Below are 21,432 nucleotides of genomic sequence, written 5' to 3' on the forward strand. Positions count from 1 at the left end.
GAATTTCCGCTCCGGATAAGCCCCAGTGCAAACAAGCTGCAACAGCGGGCTCGGCGGGAGGAAGGAGAAAGAAGAGGAGGCGGTGGTGGAGGAGGAGCAGGGCACACAAACCAGGGCACTTCAGTTGTCTCATGTTTCCTTCTGTTGAGAGTTCACACTTCGCTTCGGAACTTTTGCGCACAAATGGTGCAATTAGCAGGCACAAAAGCCCTTGTTCGCGACGCCTGGGCGCGCAAGCTAGCTTTAGGGAAACTTGTGCTGACTTTTTCCCTTTTATTCCCTTTAAACTCATTTGGACTGGAGTTCACGTTAACCCCCCACCCCACCCCCCTTAGGCAGTGTGTGGCATTTGTTTGCCAGCTTAAAAAGCCCAGCTCTGTTTACTCTGATGTTCTTTTAGCCGGGGCTGTGTTGGGGCTGGTGAACTGCCCGGGCTTTAGTGACCGATGAGGTGTTAAATGCTAATCCAACATCTTTTGAACAAACCAGGATTTTGTTGAAACATTTTTAAGCAAGCAAACAAACAAATGCTTGGTTGTCCAGAGAATAAAAAGCAAGCGTTTTCTTTAAAAAGAGCGTTTTAATTAATTAATTTTTTTTAAACAGTGGAGACTGCAGGAACAAACTCGTTGGGCAGTCCGATGCTTTTATTCCTCTCCGGGGGCGTAGGGCGTTATGAACCATTGTTACGGGGATCCAAATCCCCCGCCCCCGCCCACTGCGCCCTGGGCGGGGGGGCGGGTAGCGGTCGTTAATCATTTCTGAGCAGCTAGCTCAGCTTCCGACACAGGAGCCCGCCTGGAAGGGCTGCCTGGGCGAGGTGTACCAAGGGCACACGGAGCCGGGCCGTCTGTCCCCACCATCCGAAAAGCCTGGGGAAGTCCTCCCGCAAGGCCTGCAGGCTGCGGGGGCTCTGGAAGGCTCGGCGATTGGTTACTGTAGACCGAGGCATGTCAAAAGGGAGACTCTCTCCCGCCCCCCGACTTCCCGCACAGGGTCACCCCCTCCCCTGCGAGTCGCCGGGCCCTCGCGGAGCACCGCCCGCTCCTACGCGTTGCGCTCCTCGCTAGCACCCGCCGCCGCCGCCGCCTCCGCCTCCTCGTTCAGCGGGCGCGGGGCGTCGGGCGACGCCGAGGACCGGTGCAGGGCCGATGCGGGACTTCGGGCTCCGGAGAGGCCTGGGGTGGGTGTGGGGCGAGGAGAAGTGCCTGCCGGGAGCCCCTGCTCCCGAGGAGAGCTGGGAGTCCTGGGGAAAGTGTCTGCCGCGCTGCAGAGCCAGCAGGTAATTGGGGAGGTGCTCGCCAGGCCAGCGAGCTGCGCTCGGCTGGGGTACGGCGGGGCGGAGCGGGGCGGGCGGCGGGGTCCGGATAGAGGCGTGGCGGGCTGGGGCCGCGGCGGCGGCGGGTAGACGCATTCCAGGCGCGCAGAACTCTGTTGTTATATAAAAGTACCGGGGCTGCAGCTCCCGAGCGGAAAGCCACCTGTGTGCGGCCGGCGCGGCGCGCAGGGGAGGTGGAGGATGGGGGCCTGCGGCCGGAAGGCGCGGGCCCTAATCCGGCTGCCCCTCCCTAACCCACGGCGGAAAAGAGGGCGCTCATTGTCCCGCCGCCGCCGCCGCCGCCGCCGCCGCCGCCGCCGCCGGGGAGGCGGAAGCGGAGGCAGCCGCTCGGCGGGGAGCGGCTTTTCCGAGCGCCCTCGCGGCGCTCTGCGTCCACCGCTGATACCGCCGAGGGCACCTGAGGTCGCGGGGTCTCCCCAAGCCAGACGCCCCACACCCACGGGCCGGCCTGCTGACGCCCCCGCTCCAATTTGCATTTTTAGTCACCCGCCTCTTCTCTGGTTTGGGGAATGTAGGCTAAAAAAAGGCGGCTGCTAGGCCCAGGTTGCCAATTTTGGAGCTTTGCTACAGTCAGGCCGCCCCTGTAGGAGCGTGTTCGGTGAAGGTGGGAGTTGCAGCGCTCCTATCCCCGCGCCTTTTTTGGGCATCCCTTGGAACAGAGCTCCCATATTTCACTGCATATCATCCAGTTCCAGCTGGAGGAGGCCTGCGCTGGAGTTGACGCCTCCGATCCGCCTCCACCTGTTACAGATGTCCCTACCCCGAGACCTTTCTGTTACTGGGACCTGGAGGCGAGGAGGGGAGAAGCAGGATGCCTTGCAGCGGAGCTGAGAAGTGCATTATCTTTCAGCCCAAGACCTCCAACAGAAAATGGAAGAAGGGAAATTGTTTTCCACTTCGCTATTTTAAAAGTGCTGTTACCTGAGCCTGGGCATCAGTTTGGAAAGATGGTTGCAACACTTCTCAAACCTGAAACATTTAGCTTTACCCATGCTTCTGAACCCTCAGTCCTTCTCAGGACACTGTATAAAATGGCATTCAGACCGCTCGGTCCTAAAACGTGCGGGATAAAGAAAGGGCCTCTGGAGTGGGGCGGCCCGGGTTTGAATTGTGCCCTCACCCCTTCCTAAATGTGCGACCTTGATTACATCATCTAACTCTTTTTAAGCCGTAGTCTTCCACGCTGACATACGGAAAAGGACAGAATCGCTGTGATGACTGAATGGGTGAAGTGAGATGCCCTAAGACGTTGTTGATGTGTCATTAACTGTTGATATTATTTTTATCTTTCTGAATTCTGAACCTGCAGAACGGCCCCCGTCCTTTCAATCCCAAAGACGCCCTTTGATGCCTAACAGCCCGCCTGAAGTTCCCTAGTCTAAGGAGAAATCCTCTGAAGAACTGCCCTAAGCAGTTTAATCCATGGTAATTCAGCTGTCAAGCAAAGCAGGTGCTGTTACAGACCACGATCACAATCCTTTAACACAGTTAAATACTGAATATACCCAGCTACCCTTCTAACTTCTCCCTACTGGTCCCCTCTTAAACACTCTGTACACTAAACTGATATAATAGAAGTCGTATGTAGTGGGTATTTACCACCTGGTGGGCATGGTCTTGATTTCTGTGTTTACATGCATATTTCCGTCAGTCTTCAGAAAACCCATGCAAATTATCCTCATTTACAGAGATTAAGGAATTTGCCTGAGGTCACACAGGAGCAAACGGTGGGGTCAGGATTTGAAGCCTGACTCTTCACAGAGCCTCAAGGACTACCACATACCCATATTACAGGGTGTTGTGGAGACCGCGCCCACCACGCTTTGCTGTTGCTGCTGAAATTTGAAGGATTCAAAGTCTGCACTTTGAATTTTGACCACCAGGCATTTCCGGGCTTCACAAATTATGTTGCTCCTTCGCCACAGATGTCAAGGATCAAAAGTTAGGCTCATTTCCTTCCTGCTCCTTTTACATCTGGCGGTTTTCTTTGACTGTATGCACCTTTTCATTAGTCAACCATTTAATAAATGCCCATACAGTTTTCTTTCCTAGAGTATGTCTTAGATGCTAATCCTCGCATCTACCGTTACTGATGTGTCTCAGGGTAGCACATGGGCCTGAGTTCAAATCTTAGCTCTGTCCTCTAACTAGTATTTTGATAGGGGAAAGTCACTTAACCTCTCCGGGCCTCCATTCATTCATTCATTCATTCACTCACTCACTCACTCATTTACTCTAGGTACCAGGAAAGCAGCAGTGAATAAAACAGACAAGAACCCTGCCCTCCTGGAGCTTACATTCTAGTAACAACAGGCAATGAACAAAATAAATAATTATACAGTATATTAGAAAGGAAAAGTGCTGTGGAGAAACATAAAGCAAGGAAAGGAATTCAGCAGTATGTAAAATGGGGAATAGTTACACCTGCCTCAAAGGACTGCGAGGATAGAGACAGCCAAGATGACACACAAAGGGCACAAAGTAGGTATTCAACGGTTTTTAAACTCATGGCTTCATTTTTGCATAAAACTGACTCGCTGTTGCTGGTGATCCTGCTTTGAATCTCATCATCCTGGCCCTGTTGCCGGGGCCCCCAGGAAAAGCTTTCTCAGGAGAGCTCTAGTGACTATAAGAGACACAGGCTTCCTTACTTCCAGAGGCCTCAGTTCCCTGCCTGGGGTATCAGTCACATGTAGAGAACTGTGTTTAAAGGTTGGAGAGTACAGCAGGTCATCTCTGATGCATTTTCATCAGTGCACAGAAACAATTTCATAGATCCTACCGTCTCTGTGTGATAGTGTGTGCGTGCAATGAGCACTCGTGCTTGACTTCTTCCCCGTGTTTCCCCCTGGAAGGTTCCTTAAAGGAAAATCTTTCAGTTATAAATGTTTGCTTGGTTCTTGGAGAAGCAGTCCAACTTTGCAGGGATTTTCCTGCATTTGAGAACACTTGCGATTGATGAGACCTGAAAGGGTTAGTATGACCTTTAATCTTGGAGTAATCTCTATGAGTATAATGACGTTTATTAACACATCATGTGAAAATAGTTAAACAGATTTTCACCTAATAGGGAGAGCGTGTTTTGGAAGATCTGACTTAAAAATGGAGTCTTTTTTTTTTAATTTGTTTTTTTATTTTTGGCTGTGTTGGGTCTTACTTGCTGCACGCGGGCTTTCTCTAGTTGCAGCGAGCGGGGGCTACTCTTCGTTGCGGTGCATGGGCTTCTCATTGCAGTGGTTTCTCTTGTTGCGGAGCACGGGCTCTAGGTGCACAGGCTTCAGTAGTTGCGGTGCGTGGGCTCAGTAGTTGTGGCTCGCCGGCTCTAGAGTGCAGGCTCAGTAGTTGTGGCACACGGGCTTAGTTGCTCCACGGCATGTGGCACGTACCAGGGATCGAACCCGTGTCCCGTGCAATGACAGGCGGATTCTTAACCACTGTGCCACCAGGGAAGTCCCTAAAATAGACTCTGTGGCATATCCAGGATTCAGGGTTTTTAGAGGTCCCGGGGAGGCCCTCAAAGTGACAGTCAGTGGAGTGAAGTCAGACAGAGAAAGACAAATATCATATGATATCACTTATATGTGGAATCTTAAAAAAAGCCTACCAATGAACTTATTTACAAAACAGAAGTAGAGTAGCAGATGTAGAAAACAAACTTATGGTTACCAGGGGGTAGGTGCGGGAGGGATAAATTGAGAGATTGGGATTGACACACACACACTTCTATATATAAAATAGCTGACTAATAAGGACCTACTGTATAGCACAGGGAACTCTACTCAATACTCTGTAATGACCTATTTGGGAAAAGAATCTAAAAAAAAAGAGTGGATATATGTATATGTATAACTGATTCACTTTGCTGTACACCTGAACCTAACACAACATTGTAAATCAACTATATTCCAATAAAAATTACAAAAAAAATAGTGACAGTCGGTGAGTTTCAGGACAGCTAAACCTCAGAACAGAATTTAACTGCATTTGAGAAATATGTTTGAAATAGTCCGACTTTAAATAAAGGGCATATGGGGTTCACAAAACTCATGTTGTGCTTTCTTGACAGGTGCCTCGAAAAGACAGCAACTTATGTCAGACCGGTAGGAACCGTGGAGCCCAAGAGGCCCAAAGGACTGACAATAGGAAACCCAGGTAATATACAATGATGGGCTGTGCATGGACAAAACCACAGGGAGCTTCAAATGTGAGCCCCAAGTTAAAATACCATGACTGCAGATCCTTGTTTGCCATCAAACTGCTTCTGGTGTGGCAGCTTCATGCAGCCTGCCCCAGGGTCAGCTGCAGGGAGCTTATTGAAGGCGGGTAACAATGTCCCCAAACAATGCAGCTGTGGAGGGAAAGGCAGGTAAGCTTAGACGGGGACTAACAGGCAGCTAGACAGCAGCAGTTCCAGAGTCACATCCACAGTCACATGGAGGGAGTGGTCGGAGCTTTCCTGTAAAAGTGATGGCACTTTCACCCCTTGCCGGAATTATACAACCTGAAGAAAAATATGAACTACTGTGAAATTCAGACCTTGACCCCAATCGAAGGTTTCTAAAAATTAGGTCTTCATCAGCTTTCTTGGGTTTCTGTTTCCCCTCCCCTGATGGAATACCTATTAGTGTACATTCAGGATCCCATAGAGACTCTATCAAGAATATTCTTTGGAAGTTAGTCTCTAGTAAGGAAATTCACTTACAGCGAGCAGTGTTGGTTTCTTCTTTCAGAGGCTTTTGTCCTTTTCCTTCCCGTGGGAAAACATTCTTCATTCTTCCCTCTTCTCTTTTATTTTCACAAAGTAGGAAAGTAAAGGCACATGTAAATGTATGTGTAAGAAATCACCAGGAGGTTGGCATCTCTGCATCTGCAGTATAGCCAGGTTCACTTACGGTTAGATTTTCTGGTTTGTTTTTTGTTTTGGAAAAGGAATGACCGCACCTTGCTTCCCACTGTACTCTTTCCAAAGCCCCAGTGAGGATCCTTGGTGGGAAATTAGGCTTACATTTCCTTCAGGGGAGGTGAGGGACTCTATGTATACATCTTTCAGGAACCTTCCCTGGTCGTGTCATGGGGCCTCATGTGTGCAGCATCCTGGGCATTGGCCATGCTGCATCTACATGCACTATATTTGCCCTGTGCCTCCTTGTATGGGCCATGTTTCCTCGGGTGACATTTCTCCTCCTCTTGTGTTCCTTTATTTATGCAGGTCTGAGTAGCACAGGTAGCTGTTGTGTAAGAGAACTAATTATTTTTCTAAGTAGGTACTATTTCCTGCCAGCCTATTTTTGCCTCAGCAATCAGTAGAAATGACTGTGTGTCCGCAATGCAAGGAATGCTTTTGCTCAGTTTATCAAACTTAAGAACTCACAGATTCCTCAGGAATATATTTGTGGAACCCCAGGAGCTTCCAAACCCCAGTCTAAGCAGTACTGCTTTAGGGCATTTGGTGGGTTAATTACAAAAGCTATATTTGAATATACCATGAAAATAACAACAGAAAGCTACAATTTATTAAACACCAAGCTTTGCACGTGTTCAGTCTAATTATGGTGAGAATTCTGCATAGCAGGTATACTATTACCACAATTTTATAGTGGGGAGGGCTGGGCTCAAATGTCAGGTAATTACACTGGAATCTAAATATCTCAGTCCCTTCAAAATCTCTTTAGTACCCGCTGCTCCCTACCTGATAAGAGTGACTTCATGCAACCTATTATAAAATAGCAGCATCTACATTATTTGTTCAGTTTTATCTTGCTGGTCAAGACTGGGAGTTCTAGAGTCAGACCAACCTGGATTCTAAACCTTTCTAGAGTGTGACTCTGAAGGAAATCGCATAATCGCCATATACCTCAGTTTCCTTATCTGTAAAGTGGGGATAGTATATCACAGGACTATTGTGATAAATGAGTTACATTTGTAAAGGGGTAGGAACAATCCTGAAACAATACTAATTCATTGGCAGTTACCTGTTTTTATTATTAACACACACACCCCGCACACACACCCCCCGCACACACACACACACAGATCTTAATAAATGTTTACTGACCTTGCTGAAAAGGGATTATATAATGAAAAACACTACAGTGCCAGTTTCGTTCTTAGGAATAGAAAAAAAAAATCAGTGCAAGATTCTGAAAGAAAAATGCTAAAGAACAGAGTCAATTGCTTTACCACCCCTCTTAGTTGCTGATGTAAGCAGCCCAGATCTCAGTGTACTGAGAGATCTGGATAAATTGGGGACCTTGGGGACATTGGTTGTCTTGGAGGGACTTCCCAGCAGTCTAGGACTGACTTGCTGAAGCAGCAGGCACTTTCCCCCTCCATCACTGCTGGCTCACAGCCCTTCCTTGCACTGTGCAATAGCTTGCACAGTCTGCAGGAGGTGAATTGGAAGTCTACTGGCCCAAGCAATGTAACCATCCTCAGTGATCTGGGTTTGTTGTCGCTGATGGGAGCACCCATTGATATACTCAAGCTTTTAAGGCCTCCTGCAACTAAGAAATCTCCTCTGGAAAGTTCCTTCCTTCCTCTGACGTCTTGCCTAGCAAAAGTGTTCTGCTAAAGGCCACATGGTAGAAGCGTACCTAGCCTTAAGTAAACGGGCCACCTGCTCAGCACAGTTTCTTTAGTAATTTTTTGCACATGCATGATTCCAAGGTTATTTTTATTAAATGTCTGACAAATGTCAGGTTTTTCTGGAGCCATCAGAAGTTTTAGATTCTTTACCAAAAGTCTAAACCCTTGCCAGGTCATGCCCCACTCCCTCCCCCAATCCATCCCTCTCGCCTAATCAGTTTCCCAGGGAAAAAGCCTTTATAATGGGGATTTCTCTGCCCTTTTGTTATAGTGTCTGTATGGTAATTTAAGTAATTCAGTATAGCTACTGTAGTACTCTAATGCTTTAAAGATGGAGAATTAGCTGTGACATTCTCTAATATGAACCAATACCTTAGACTCAGTGACCTGTGAGGTTTTTTTTTTTATTTGCATAAAAGATGTTAAAAAGTTATATCTGTTGCTGAAATTGGTGGCGCTTGCGATGTGTCTTGTGAGGGGAGGTGTGACAGGACCCGTGGATCTTGTATGACCAAGATATAAGAGGGCAGCCAGACCACCTGCATAGGTAACCATGCAGCCTCCAGCACTGGAGCCTGTGGCCCTCCACTTCACCAAGGACCCTGCCCCCTGCCCTGTGAGACTACACCCCCTGCTGGGTTTTATTTTGGAATGTTGCTGCCTTTCCTTCAGCATGGGCCTTTCATGCAAGGTGCTGTTCATCAAAATACTGAGGTGGAGAGAAGGACTCAGTTTGGATGACTGTACGTACTTGCTGAAACATCTTTGTGTGTGTGTATCTAGTTAAATTTGGTATGAGATATACTTTTATAGTGAGAGTGAGGTGGGGTGTAGTGAAGGGTGTGACCTAAATCTGGGGTCTCTAACCACTAGAAGCCTCTGATTTTTATCCAAAGAATCTGACATTTATCCAACATCCACCTTGGCTCAGAAGCAAAGCATTTGAAAACTATAGATGCTCAAATCCCAGCTCCAGTAAGTCTGATTTAAATGATATCTGGGTCCAAGACATCGATATGTTTCAAAAGTTCCCCAGGGAATTCCAGTATGCAACCTGGGCTGAGAACCTCTGCCTTAGAAGGATTCACAACATTCATTCCGCTTGCCTAGGGAGAGGTTTCCAGCCAGACCCGTGGGTCTCAAAATAAATGTTTAGAAACAGCTGGAGGTACTTGCCTGTGGTCCACACTCCTGACTCCCACTCAGGGACCCTGACTGAGGTCTAGAGAGGGACCCAGGCAATTGCCTTTTAGTCCAGCAGCCAATAGTGGCTCTTACAGATGGACCACACTTTGAGAAGCTCCTAATAGCCTGGACAGCCAGGTCCCTCACCCACCAGCTCTGGTCCGCAAAGTATAGAAACTTTCTTGTAGGTTACTTGGAAAGATGAATCAAATAGTACACTTTATCTGCAAATATCAGAACTTCGTAACAGAAAAATGCAACCTCAGACATAACTAATCTGCTTGTCCTTGTCAACTCAACTCTTGAACTGGCACGAGCTCTGATTTCTTTCGGGGGCTGAAACGGTACCCAGATCTGCCTGTGGTTTCGCCTAAAAGAGGGTTTCTCTTGACAACAGCATCACGTCTTGTGTCGAACACTGTTGTGTGTCTAGATCTGAAGTGATTGCTGGAGCATATGGAAATCAGTAAGAGTCAGACCCTGCCGTCACAAAAAATAAGTCTGACTGGGGAGGTTAGACACATGCCCAGGTTCCTAGAATGTAAGAAACTAAATATAGTAATTGCAATAGAAAAAGTGTACAACGGGAACAAGAGGAGGAAATGGGTCCATTGACCCTGGGTGTTGGTAAGTGAACCAGAGAAAACAATATTCGAGGCAGATCCCTGTGGGTAAGCAGATTCCCCCCTCTCCATGGTCCCAGAAGGATAGAAGAAGACAGGCCCTCTGGGTAAGAGAGCCAGATGGCATGAGCGGAGGTTTGGAGGCATGGACGGACGTGCGTGAGAACTAGAGAGCAGTTGAGCAGTTATAAATGGCACAGAGTGGCAAAGAAGGAGGAAAGGTAGTTTAAAGCCAGATGGACCTGGGCTTTGGATATCCTGCTAAAGAGTTCGGAATTTTTCTTTAGGCAATGAGAAGTCATCACAGATATTTATGCAGGGGTGTGGCATGATTTCAGAATATGGTTCTGGTAACAAAGTGAGTGAGTAGACTGAAGGGGAGAGAGAAACTGGGGGCAGGAAAACCAGTTAGGAAGCAATTGCAGTTGTTCAAGAAAATGATGCTCTAGGGCTTCCCTGGTGGCGCAGTGGTTGAGAGTCCGCCTGCCGATGCAGGGGACACGGGTTCGTGCTGCGGTCTGGGAGGATCCCACATGCCGCGGAGCGGCTGGGCCCGTGAGCCATGGCTGCTGAGCCTGCGTGTCCAGAGCCTGTGCTCCGTGACGGGAGAGGCCACAACAGTGAGAGGCCCGTGTACCGCAAAAATAAATAAATAAATAAAATGATGCTCTCCACCATAATAGTCCTATTCCTAAAATAATGTACTAATCATCTTGCTTCCTTTTATTCCTCTTATTTCTGGGGCTAGAAAAATCACTTAGTCTTTCTGTGACTCAGAATCCCTCCCTAATAATAGAAGATGACAAAATCCTTATCTTACCTCACACAGGGAGGTGCTGAGAGATGCTTGTAAGCCAGGAAAGAGGGGGAAATGTTATTCTAAATGCCATTGGTGTCATTTCTCTCCAGGAGACAAACTGCCTTTTGCCTCTAACTTTTTATTATGAAAATTTCAGACCTGCAGATAAGTTGAAAGTTGAGTAAAAGCATCAGAAACAGTTAAGTTTCTGCAGAAGCTCCAAGTGTTCAACTACCCAGGAAGTGGCATTTCTTTTTTTTTTTTTTTTTTGGTACACGGGCCTCTCACTGTTGTGGCCTCTCCCGTTGCGGAGCGCAGGCTCCGGACGCGCAGACTCAGCGGCCATGGCTCACGGGCCCAGCCGCTCCGCGGCATGTGGGATCTTCCCGGACCGGGGCATGAACCCGTGTCCCCTGCATCAGCAGGCAGACTCTCAACCACTGCGCCACCAGGGAAGCCCGGAAGTGGCATTTCTAATACAATCACCCGCGGCCTTTAGAACGAAAATGCCATTGCAACATGTGTGGTTAAAAACACTGTTCCGTAAAGTGAAATTTTGTAATAAAAAAAAAAAAAAAAGCTTGTCTCCCCATTGTTTTTCTTTTCATTAGAAACAAAAGTGTAAGGAATGTTCTTCCTGTTACTCCTGTTGCTGAAATGGGGGTGGGGGGTGTCCCCTGTCTGTAGAGGAGCTAAACACGGTCATTTAAGTGAAGAGTTGGGCATAATGCTTTCAAGTGTTCTTGTTTTTGGGGCCCTAGACCCTGGCCTGGTAGCAAGGGACACCTGGCCATGCCTTTTCCACCTGCTGCCGTGGCCTCTCTGACAACTAGATCGCCATTTCACCACCCAGAACCATAGCAGACTTCTCTCCTCTTTTTGGACGGGTATCACCTGAACCTGTCACAGAATGCAGTACAGACTGAAAATGCTTTCCATTTTGTCAAAATGACTATCTTCTACCTTTTAAAAAATCCATGCTCAATACATCTGCTGAGTTGGGGCAAGATCTTCTGAGGAATAAAAAGATAAATCACATGGGGACACTCGCCTCAAGAAGCTAACAGGTGGGACCATGACCTAAGAGAGAATGTTGCCGAAGTAGCATTCAGTGTGCAGGTAGAACAGTATCAAAGTTCAAGATCCAAAAGGATGGTGGTGTTAGGTGACGGACGGAGTCCTGCCAACCCAGGATGGGACGATTTAGACTTACAATGAGGAACTCCACGGTTCTTTGTTTTATATATGAAAACTAAATGATTATAGAGTGATATAATAAGGGTACATATCAGGAACACATAAGGGGAAGATAATATACAGTACTTTCTAAGGAGTTACATAAGGAATAAGTGATTAGTTCTCTCAAATGGAAATATTTGCTCTGGTACAGGAAATTATTCTGATTCATTTGTTCTCTCTTAACATGCATTTCTTGGAAAACTTGCAAAATTCATCACAAAGTAATTGGGAGATTACAAATTACAGAAGAATAACCCTTTTTAATCCTTACACAAATTAGTTCTTATTTTAAGGGCAGTTTAAATATCATAACATCCCAGTCAGCATTTGCATTTACTTGCCCATTACACGTTAGATTCTTTTACTTCAAAGAGCTCAAGGAAAACAGCTAGAAACATGGCTGTGCTGACAACAAAGAATCCGTTACAAAGGGAATTAATAAAGATTTATCCATTTGCTAATAAAGTAATGTGACCATTTGATAGTTCTAATTTCTGATTAGATCTTTAAAGGTGACTTATTCACTTCTTTTCAAAAAAATGTGCAAGACACAGACTGGGAGAAAATGTTTGCAAAAGACACATCAGATAAAAACTGTTACCCAACATATGGAAAAAAAACTCTTAAAACTCAACGGTAAGAAAATGAACAATCTGATTTTTAAAGGGGCCAAAGGCCTTAATGGCCACTTCACCAAAGATATACAGATGGCAAGTAATCAGGGAAATGCAAATTAAAACAATAATGAGATACCACTGCACACCTATCAGAATGGCCAAAATCTGAAACACTGACACCACCAGAGGCTGGTGAGGTTGTGGAGAAACAGGATCTCTCATTCATTGCTTGTGGGAATGCAAAATGGTACAGCCACTTTGGAAGACAGTTTGACAACTTCTTACAAAACTAAACATACTCTTATCATAGGATCCAGCAATCATACTCCTTGGTATTTACCCAAAGAAGTTGAAAGCATGTCCACACAAAAACCTGCACGCAGATGCTTATAGCAGCTTTATTCATAACTGCCAAAACTTGGAAGCAACAAGATGTCCTTCAAAAGGTGAATGGGATAAATAACTGTGGTACATCCAGACAGTGGAGTATTATTCAGCACTAAAAAGAAATGAGTTATCAAGCCATGAAAAGACACGGAAGGAGCTGAAAAGCATATTGCTAAGTGAAAGAAGCAAATCTGAAAAGGCTACGCACTGTATGGTTCCAACTATATGACACTTTTGGAAAGACAAAACTATAGAGACAGGAAAAAGATCAGTGACTGTTGAGGGTTGGAGGGAGAGAGGGATGAATTGGTGGAGTACAGAGGATATTTAGGGTGGTGAAACTATCTGTACCATATTATAATGGTGGATACGTGTCAGTATATATTTGTTAAAATTCATAGTATGTCCCACACCAAGAGTGAGCCTTTATGTAAATTGTGGACTTTGGGTGATAATGATGTCTCAGCGTTGGTTCCTCACTTATAACAAATGTTCCACTCTGGTGGGGGATGTTGGTAATGGGGGAGGTTGTACATGGAGTGGGGGGCAAGGTGTATATGGGAAATCTCTGTACTTCCTGCTCAATTTTGCCCTAAACCGAAAATTGCTCTAAAAAAGTTTTTTTTTTCAATTAATGAAAAAATAATGTGTATGCTGCTTCCAGTTGACTTGAAACTACAGAATACAGTTTTCTCATGAATTAGATGAAAGCCCCTTTTCAAATGTCTACATATATTGTACAATTTTTTCTTCTCTTAAAAAAGAAAACCTTATTGAGTTATATTTGGATAGATGATACTTGTGCATGGAAAAGGAAAGAAGTGGTAGAGAGTAAAAGTAAGTCTCTCCTAGATACCTAGTTCCTTTCCCTGGAGGCAACTATTGTTAACTGGTCTGGTACATCCTCCCAAAGAGAGAGTCTATGCATATACAAACGTATACATTTACGATTACTGATGTTATTACCGATGTTACACAACTGTAGCAGACTAAACATACAGGAGTGCAATTTGGTTTTTCACTGAGCACACTTTGGAGATGGGCTTTGTAAATTGATACAGCTACTATGGAGAACAGTATGGAGGTTCCTTAAAAAACTAAAAATAGGACTACCATATGACCCAGCAATCCCACTACTGGGCATATATACCCTGAGAAAACCATAATTCAAAAAGACACATGCACCCCAGTGTTCATTACAGCTCTATTTACAATAGCCAGGTCATAGAAGCAACCTAAATGTCCACCAAAAGAGGAATGGATAAAGAAGATGTAGTACAGATATACAATGGAATATTACTCAGCCATAAAAAGGAACGAAATTGGGTCCTTTTGCAGAAACATGGATGGACCTAGCGTCTGTCATACAGAGTAAAGTAAGTCGGAAAGAGAAAAACAAATATATTAACACATATATGTGGAACCTAGAAAAATGGTACAGATGAACCTATTTGCAGGGCAGGAATAGAGATGCAGACGTAGAGAATGGATGTGTGGACCCGGAGCTGGGGGGAAGGGGGAATGGGATGAATTGGGAGATTGGATTGACATATATAAACTACCATGTGTAAAACAGATAGCTAGTGGGAACCTGCAGTATAGCGCAGGGAGCTCAGCTGGGTGCTCTGTGGTGAAGTAGATGGGTGGGATGTGGGGGAGGGGAGGGAGGTCCATGAAGGAGGGGATATACGTATACGTATAGCTGATTCACTTCATTGTACAGCAGAAAGTAACACAACATTGTAAAGCAACTATACCCCGATTTAAAAAAAAAAAGAAAGAAAACATAAGAGCTTCTTCATTCTCTTTAATGGCTACATAGTATTCTGTTACATGAGCATAGATAGCATAGTTTATTTTTGCAATCTTCCTATCTATCAATGGGCATGGTGGTTCTTCATAATCTTTTCTGCTACTGCAAGCAATAACTGCAGTGAATATGCTTTTATACATTTATCTACTTCGTATATGTTTGTGAGATAAATTCTTAAATGTGGAATTGCTTGGTCAGAGTATGCAAGTTTATAATTTTGCTTCGTATCACCCAAACGCCCCTTTCAGAGATTGTACTAGTTTGCATTACTGCCACTCATGTATTTTTTTCATACCTTAGCTGACACACTATGCTCTCAAACCTTCTGCCAATCTGATAGATGAATCTTGATATCTCATGGTGACTTTAACTTCCATTTCTCTTATTAAGAGTCAAGTCAAGCATCTTTGCATATGTTTAAAGCCTGTTTGAATTTCCTTTCCTATGAACTATCTACTCATATTCTGTCCCATTCTTTTGATTGGTAAATAAATAAAATCCTAGTTTATTTGTATACCTTATTTTTCAACCATAATATTATGTTGATGGTAGCCACTGAATTTAAATACCATAACTCAATCATTAGTTTCAAATAGAAAACAAAAAAATGTGGAGGCACTTAATCCCTGAGCACACTTTGATATATAACTCACTGGTGCTTGACTTTTCCTTTTCGACTCATTCTAAATGTCATCTTATAATGAAAACTGTTTCCAGTCCTCAGACTTGCTCAGGGTCCAACAGCTCTGGTTTTTGTTTGTCTCGTTTTAATCCCAGAAGAGTGTCTTAAACTCAGCCTCAGACATTATTATCTTTGCAAACCTTCTGAGGGATTTTAATTCATTAAAATAACAACCTTAATATTCTCTTCCAGCATTCACAGTCTCTGCCTTTCGATAGTACCAAATATCTAAGCGCCTTTATCCTCACCCCCCGCCTCTCAATAAGAAGATCCTATCTAGTCCATTAAATAGAGAAGTGAAAAAGTCCTTTTCTCTTTCTCAGTCTGGGTACGGTTTAAAGTGTCTTGTTTACAATCTCCAAATATCACATTGCTCTTGGTGGCTGATATTCTCTAGCTATTGATTAAAAGATACATATTTTACCCTAAACTGAATATCATGAATCAAAAGGATTTTGAGTATTACTTTGAATCGGCTTTATCACACCTACATATCAGGAATTTGCTGAGAGTGAAATGGAAGGTAAAGACACAAAGAAGACAGAGGATAGCATCAAAGGTAATACGATGGAGATCAGGAAGTAGGTTTGTAAATACCAGGCTGTACGTAGGAGAAGCTGCTATCTGTTGTTCTGGTTTACCACCAACCAGGCTGGGCAGAAGCAACCAATCTGAGGAAAGACTTGCTAGCATCCAATCATACTGTGGTGAGAAGAAACCCACTTACAGGAAAGTTAGAGGAGATTTAGAGACCACATTCTCAACCCAGAAACACTTCACTGGAGCAGCACTAGTTAACCTTAACGCAAACTTTAGATCTCCGTTCATTCTTCTTCTTAAGAAGAAAATAGACTGTTGGCAGGAGGCCAGACTGAAGATAGAATGTGTGATTTTTTTTTTATCATTGTCTTAACCAAATTTCTTAGACAATAAAACCTGCAGCAAATATTACTTGCTAAGGCTATGTTGGATTTGGCAATCCCAGGGCTGCAAAAGTGAGAGAGAAAGAGAGATGAGGCAGGGGAGAAAGGAATGCAGATACCCAGGCGGGCGTGTTAAGGAACTGGCCATAAAGTCACGAATTACGGGCCAGTTGCTCATCCTGCAAGTCACCTTGAAGCAATCCATCAGGTAGGGGTGGGGGTGGAGGAAGGAAGAAGGGTTTATCTTCTTGGCCTCTAGCCCCTTGATTCAAAGTTTAAGTCCCCTGCAACATCGGGGTTGTTTTTCAGCCACTTCAGGGAGCCGTTAGGGAAGCCAGATTCCACATCTTAGCAAGCTGCCTGGAAGACATGGAAGTGCAGCAGCCATGCATAAGGTACATGAGTCTTGTCTGGTCAGACCTGGGCCAGGAACCACTGAGGCTCCTGTTCCGGCAGGTGAGAGGTGGTCCCACCAGAACCCCGCCCCCAGGAGGCTCTCCATCCAGGATGAGGCAGAGGCTGGGGGTCAGGTGAATCTGGGGCATCCCGAGAGGCACAAAAATAAGTCCGGTATGGTCATGTTTCTAAATTATGAAGAATCGTTTTAAAGCTTTTAGGATCCAAGAATTAGTGCTTTTGTGAAGGTTAGTATGAATGACTTTCAGATAAACGAGTCATCGCATCATAGTGAGGGTGGAAGTTCTATTATCAACAAGATTTATGATGGCTGAAAGATTTTTTATGATTATTCAGATGGATTTCTGGACTGAGTTTACTCAGTCTTCATCAGATGACTTTTATTATTAAGGTGGATTCTGAGGGAGTGTTCATTAACAAAAAATGCTCTTAACCACAATTCTTTGGTTCCAAGTGGTGTATTTGTGTTAAGAAACATATGTCAACTTCTGGACACATATTGGACCAAAACTCCTAGTGCACTAAAAATCACAAGCCTTTACCTCTCTGCACATTCATTCGTGTGCTCACAACAGGGTCCTGTGCTGTGGGTCTAGGGGAGAGAGGGCAGATGGTGGTGATGGAAGTGGGGGAAAAAAAATCAGTGGAAGAGAGTCTGTTGATGGAATGAGTTTCATAATCTAAAAATAAAATAGCCACAATTACTTATCCTAGTATGCCATCCAGATAACATTTGGAAATTTACATAGAAGTAACAGGAGGGCCTACATGAAGCCTTCTGAAAAAAAGCTTTTCAAAAATGTATGTTCTCTTGGATTTTCGGGACTCTAGAAACTTATTTTTAGTTATCCAAGTGAAAAGACCATAGTTGGTGTCATCTCCGTACAAACAGCAAGAAGCTCACTTTGGGGACCAACACATGGGCACTTGTCCCACTTGTCCCCAACATCGTAGTGTCTTTATGTCCTTTCCACGTCCACCACCATCAAAACCCCACCAAGAACAACTTGTGTTTTCCTGCTTCATGCAGATTTCTATGTGAATGTAGTCTCTCTCCTCCAGCTTCCCTCTAGACATTTGCCAATCCCTTATGAGGTTAGGGAGCTTGCACCGTGGCACAGAAAGAATATTCATGTACTGACTTCCTATCCTGCAGGAGAAAGAAGACAGCAGGAGGAATTCTGTTGCCACTAATTGAAAGGAGTTTATCACCTTATCTTTAGAAGGTTTAATGTCAAAACTTCAAAGAGAGGAGAAACAGTCCAATCGGAGTTTAGCCTAGCCTGAGTTTCCCACTTTCCCTGGAGTTTCTATGTCTCAGAGGAATCTGAGCGGATGTGGAATTACATGTTAGTACCTGAAAGCGGGCACAGCCCTTACCCTAAAATGAATGTACACTTACTTCCAAAGGACTCGTTTCCAGAGTGTGGTGGAAGGAACCACAGAGACAGCTACATGCCCACACGCTTGCCCATCTGCCGTTCCAAACCACACACAGCTCTCCCCTCCGTTTCCTGCAAATGATTCATCTATTCTTTTTTTCCTTCCTTAAAAATAACTGTGTAGGTATTTAAGGAGGGGAAAGTCATTAAGAAAAGTGGAACCTGGAGTTCTTAGGATGAGGTGGAGCAGATTAAACAGTCTGGAATTTCACAAAGCAAACAGTGTGGGTGTGGGCTCTGGGCTGTCTTCTGCTGGTTCCTCGTTTCATAACAGGCTCTCACCATCCATCATGAACAGGTCAACAAAAATGGCTGCATGTAAACTATGAGCGTGTGAGTAGCTAAAGAGCAGAAGAGGAGAGAACAGCGGAAGCCAGGGGTAGGATTCTGGATTTCCCAACCGAAGATGCTGTTCATCTTACCCACCGTCATACACGGCTTCTGTCTCTAACTTTACACCGACGAATGGCATCTTTGTGACTTTTTCTAATAAGCAGACTGAAAAGCTGCCACCACAGTCACACGTTAAAGGAGACCCTGACCAATCGCCAGAGAAGGTGACTACGACCGTGTCCCCGACACCAAAGGGTTTTAGTGACAGCGTATTGATGAGCACGTCCAAAAGCAGGGGCTTTGTAGATAGTTATTAAATTGCACCCCTTGGAGGCAGATGGGCCTTGGTTCAAATCCTGGCTCTGCGACCAGCTTCTGGGACATTAGGCAAGTTGCTAAACCTCTGGGACTCTCAGGTGCCTCACCTGTGTGTTGGGGGATAAGGACACCTCCCTCAAGGGGTTGGAGTGAGGGCTGAGGAGGATGATATAGGTAAAGTACTTCCTGGGATCCTCAGAAGAGGGTAGATACACAGATATCAGATGATGAGAGAAATACCTTATCATTTCACATCATCTTCTGTCACACCTCCACCTTGAAGATAGCGAGGTCAAGAACTCAAAGGCACCGAATCTAGCCTCTTCCAGTACAGCCTCGCCCATCAGGAGAGGAGGGGCAGGCATCACGAGGGACCCAGCAATAGAATTGCATGGGACATACTCTTCTTGTGAACGCAAGACACGGGGAGGGGAGAGAGAGGGAGGTAGAGAGACAAGGAGAGCCTGATGACATCTTCTCCTTCCACCCCCAACAGTCACTACATCCCCTGTGGCAAGTGAAAGGCCTGAGAAGAGAGTGATCCCTTTGCTGAGTAAAATCAACAGTTCCCAGATCAGACTGACTTCGTAAAGACTCTAGCATGATGCTTCCATTTTTCTCATCCATAAAATGGGTGTCATAGTAGCACCCACCTCTTGAGTTGTTGTGAAGATGAAATAAGATAAAATCTATGTGACGGACTAAAGCCCAGGAGCCCAGGACGGTCAGCAGTACGTAAATGTTAGCTACTGTTATCACTTTGTGTCCCTTGTCAATATATGGAGTTGTTAACAATGACTTTATTCATTAACTTGTTTATTGATGGATCCATTTTCATTTAATAAACACTTGCTCACTCCATTGAGTGAACTGAATCGTTCAGTGACTCATTCATTTATTTATCATCAAATATGTATTCAGATCTTAGGTTATGCTGATGCTATGCTAGGCTCAGGAGATGCCAAAGCTCATTTGGCAAGAAATTCGAAGGCTAGTCAGGGAGAGAGACGTGTAAAGAAAAACAGGACGAGACAAGGTGCAGTGTCAGGACTCAGGAAGGGCTTCACAGAGGAGATGCTTTTTTTTTTTTTTTTTAATAGAAGATGTTGGGGGTAGGAGTTTATTAATTAATTTATTTATTTTGGCTGTGCTGGGTCTTCGTTTCTGTGTGAGGGCTTTCTCCAGTTGCGGGAAGCGGGGGCCACTCTTCGTCGCGATGCGCGGGCCTGTCACTATCGCGGCCTCTCTTGTTGTGGAGCACAGGCTCCAGACGCGCAGGCCCAGTAGTTGTGGCTCACGGGCCCAGTTGCTCCACGGCATGTGGGATCCTCCCAGACCAGGGCTCGAACCTGTGTCCCCTGCATTAGCAGGCAGATTCTCAACCACTGCGCCAGCAGGGAAGCCCAGAGGAGATGCTTTTTGAACTGGATCCTGAAGGATGAGCAGACCGAGGAGTTTGGGCTTGGGAGTTTCAGGTAACAAAAACAGCTTGCAAAAAGGGATGAAGTTGTGGGAAAAAACAAACAAACGAACAAAAACAAACAGGGCTGGGAGCCACGAGGACTTTGGTGTGGGTGGTGCTTGGCCATCTGCCTGGCGTCTTTCCCTGAATTCAGGCTCAACCCTGGGCTGAGGCCACGGAGGCCCACCTGCAGCTCAGCCCTACCCCAGGGGTTGAGCCCAAGCCTGCCCTTAGAGGAAATGTAAGTAGCTCACCTAATCAATATCTAATCAGCTGGGCTCGGGCTTCTGTTCTGAGGTCCTGCTCCATTTCCAGTTGTGGCTGCTTGGTCCACGGATGGCTGTTGCCTGCCAGATTCCTCCTCTTTGCCCTCGCAGGTAGAACTCAAGACTGATGACCTTTTGTTGAAAATCTCTGATGACAGCCATGTGGCTGAACTGCCCCATCATTGCCTAAACAGGAATTCCCATCTATAACCTGTTTCAACCACCTGCGAGAACCGCCCTAGGATCCTCACATAAACAAACCTGGTTTGGCTCACCACGGATTGAATTCCTAAACACCATTCTGACTATTGCTAATGAAAAATGCACTACCTTGATATTGAAGGTTGCACCAAACATATGCTTTGGGGGATACAGGTTATGCAATATGCTTTCATAAATTCCCCACAAATGGGCCTCCCTGGTGGCGCGGTGGTTGAGAGTCCGCCTGCCGATGCAGGGGATACGGGTTCGTGCCCCGGTCTGGGAGGATCCCATGTGCCGCGGAGCAGCTGGGCCCGTGAGCCATGGCCGCTGGGCCTGCGCGTCCGGAGCCTGTGCTCCGCAACGGGGGAGGCCACAACAGTGAGAGGCCCGCATACCGCAAAAAAAAAAAAAAAAAATTCCCCACAAGCGTTTGGACTTAGAGAAGGTATCCAATAAAAGCTCTCAGAATATATGAGCCTTGATGTTTTAGGCCCAGGCCTGTCTGTCCTGATTGGCCTTTGATGGCGTGTGTCATTTTCCTTAACATTGCTCAGATTAGGACACTAGTCATATGCTAGCAGCAACAACTTTAAAAAAAAAAACTTGGGAATAAAGTCACGAGAAGAAATAAGGACCATTTGGAAACTTGAGAACCCATACGTTCTCTATGTGATGTTTTTTCTTTCAGGAAGGATTTCAAAGTTTCAACCTGTTTTAATGCTAGCCCATCTGGCTGCTTTATTAATGAGAACAGCAGCATCTTCTAATGCTCTCATGTGAGATGGTACTTTCCAAAAA

General features: G+C 45.3%; 1 protein-coding gene across 1 annotated transcript; it reads left to right on the forward strand.

Moving 5' to 3' along the window:
* Positions 1–183: 183 nt before the first annotated feature.
* Positions 184–19,582, forward strand: LOC309812487 (uncharacterized protein; the record flags this gene model as incomplete). The annotated part of the gene is made up of 4 exons (XM_082636293.1): positions 184–255; positions 746–1,282; positions 5,406–5,491; positions 18,350–19,582. 4 exons carry the CDS (start codon positions 184–186, stop codon positions 18,378–18,380), a joined length of 726 nt encoding a protein of 241 aa, XP_082492419.1. The 3' UTR covers positions 18,381–19,582.
* Positions 19,583–21,432: the final 1,850 nt, after the last annotated feature.

This window comes from Mesoplodon mirus, assembly GCF_964341445.2.
Source record: "Mesoplodon mirus genome assembly, chromosome: 11".
NCBI classification, from domain to species: domain Eukaryota; kingdom Metazoa; phylum Chordata; class Mammalia; order Artiodactyla; family Ziphiidae; genus Mesoplodon; species Mesoplodon mirus.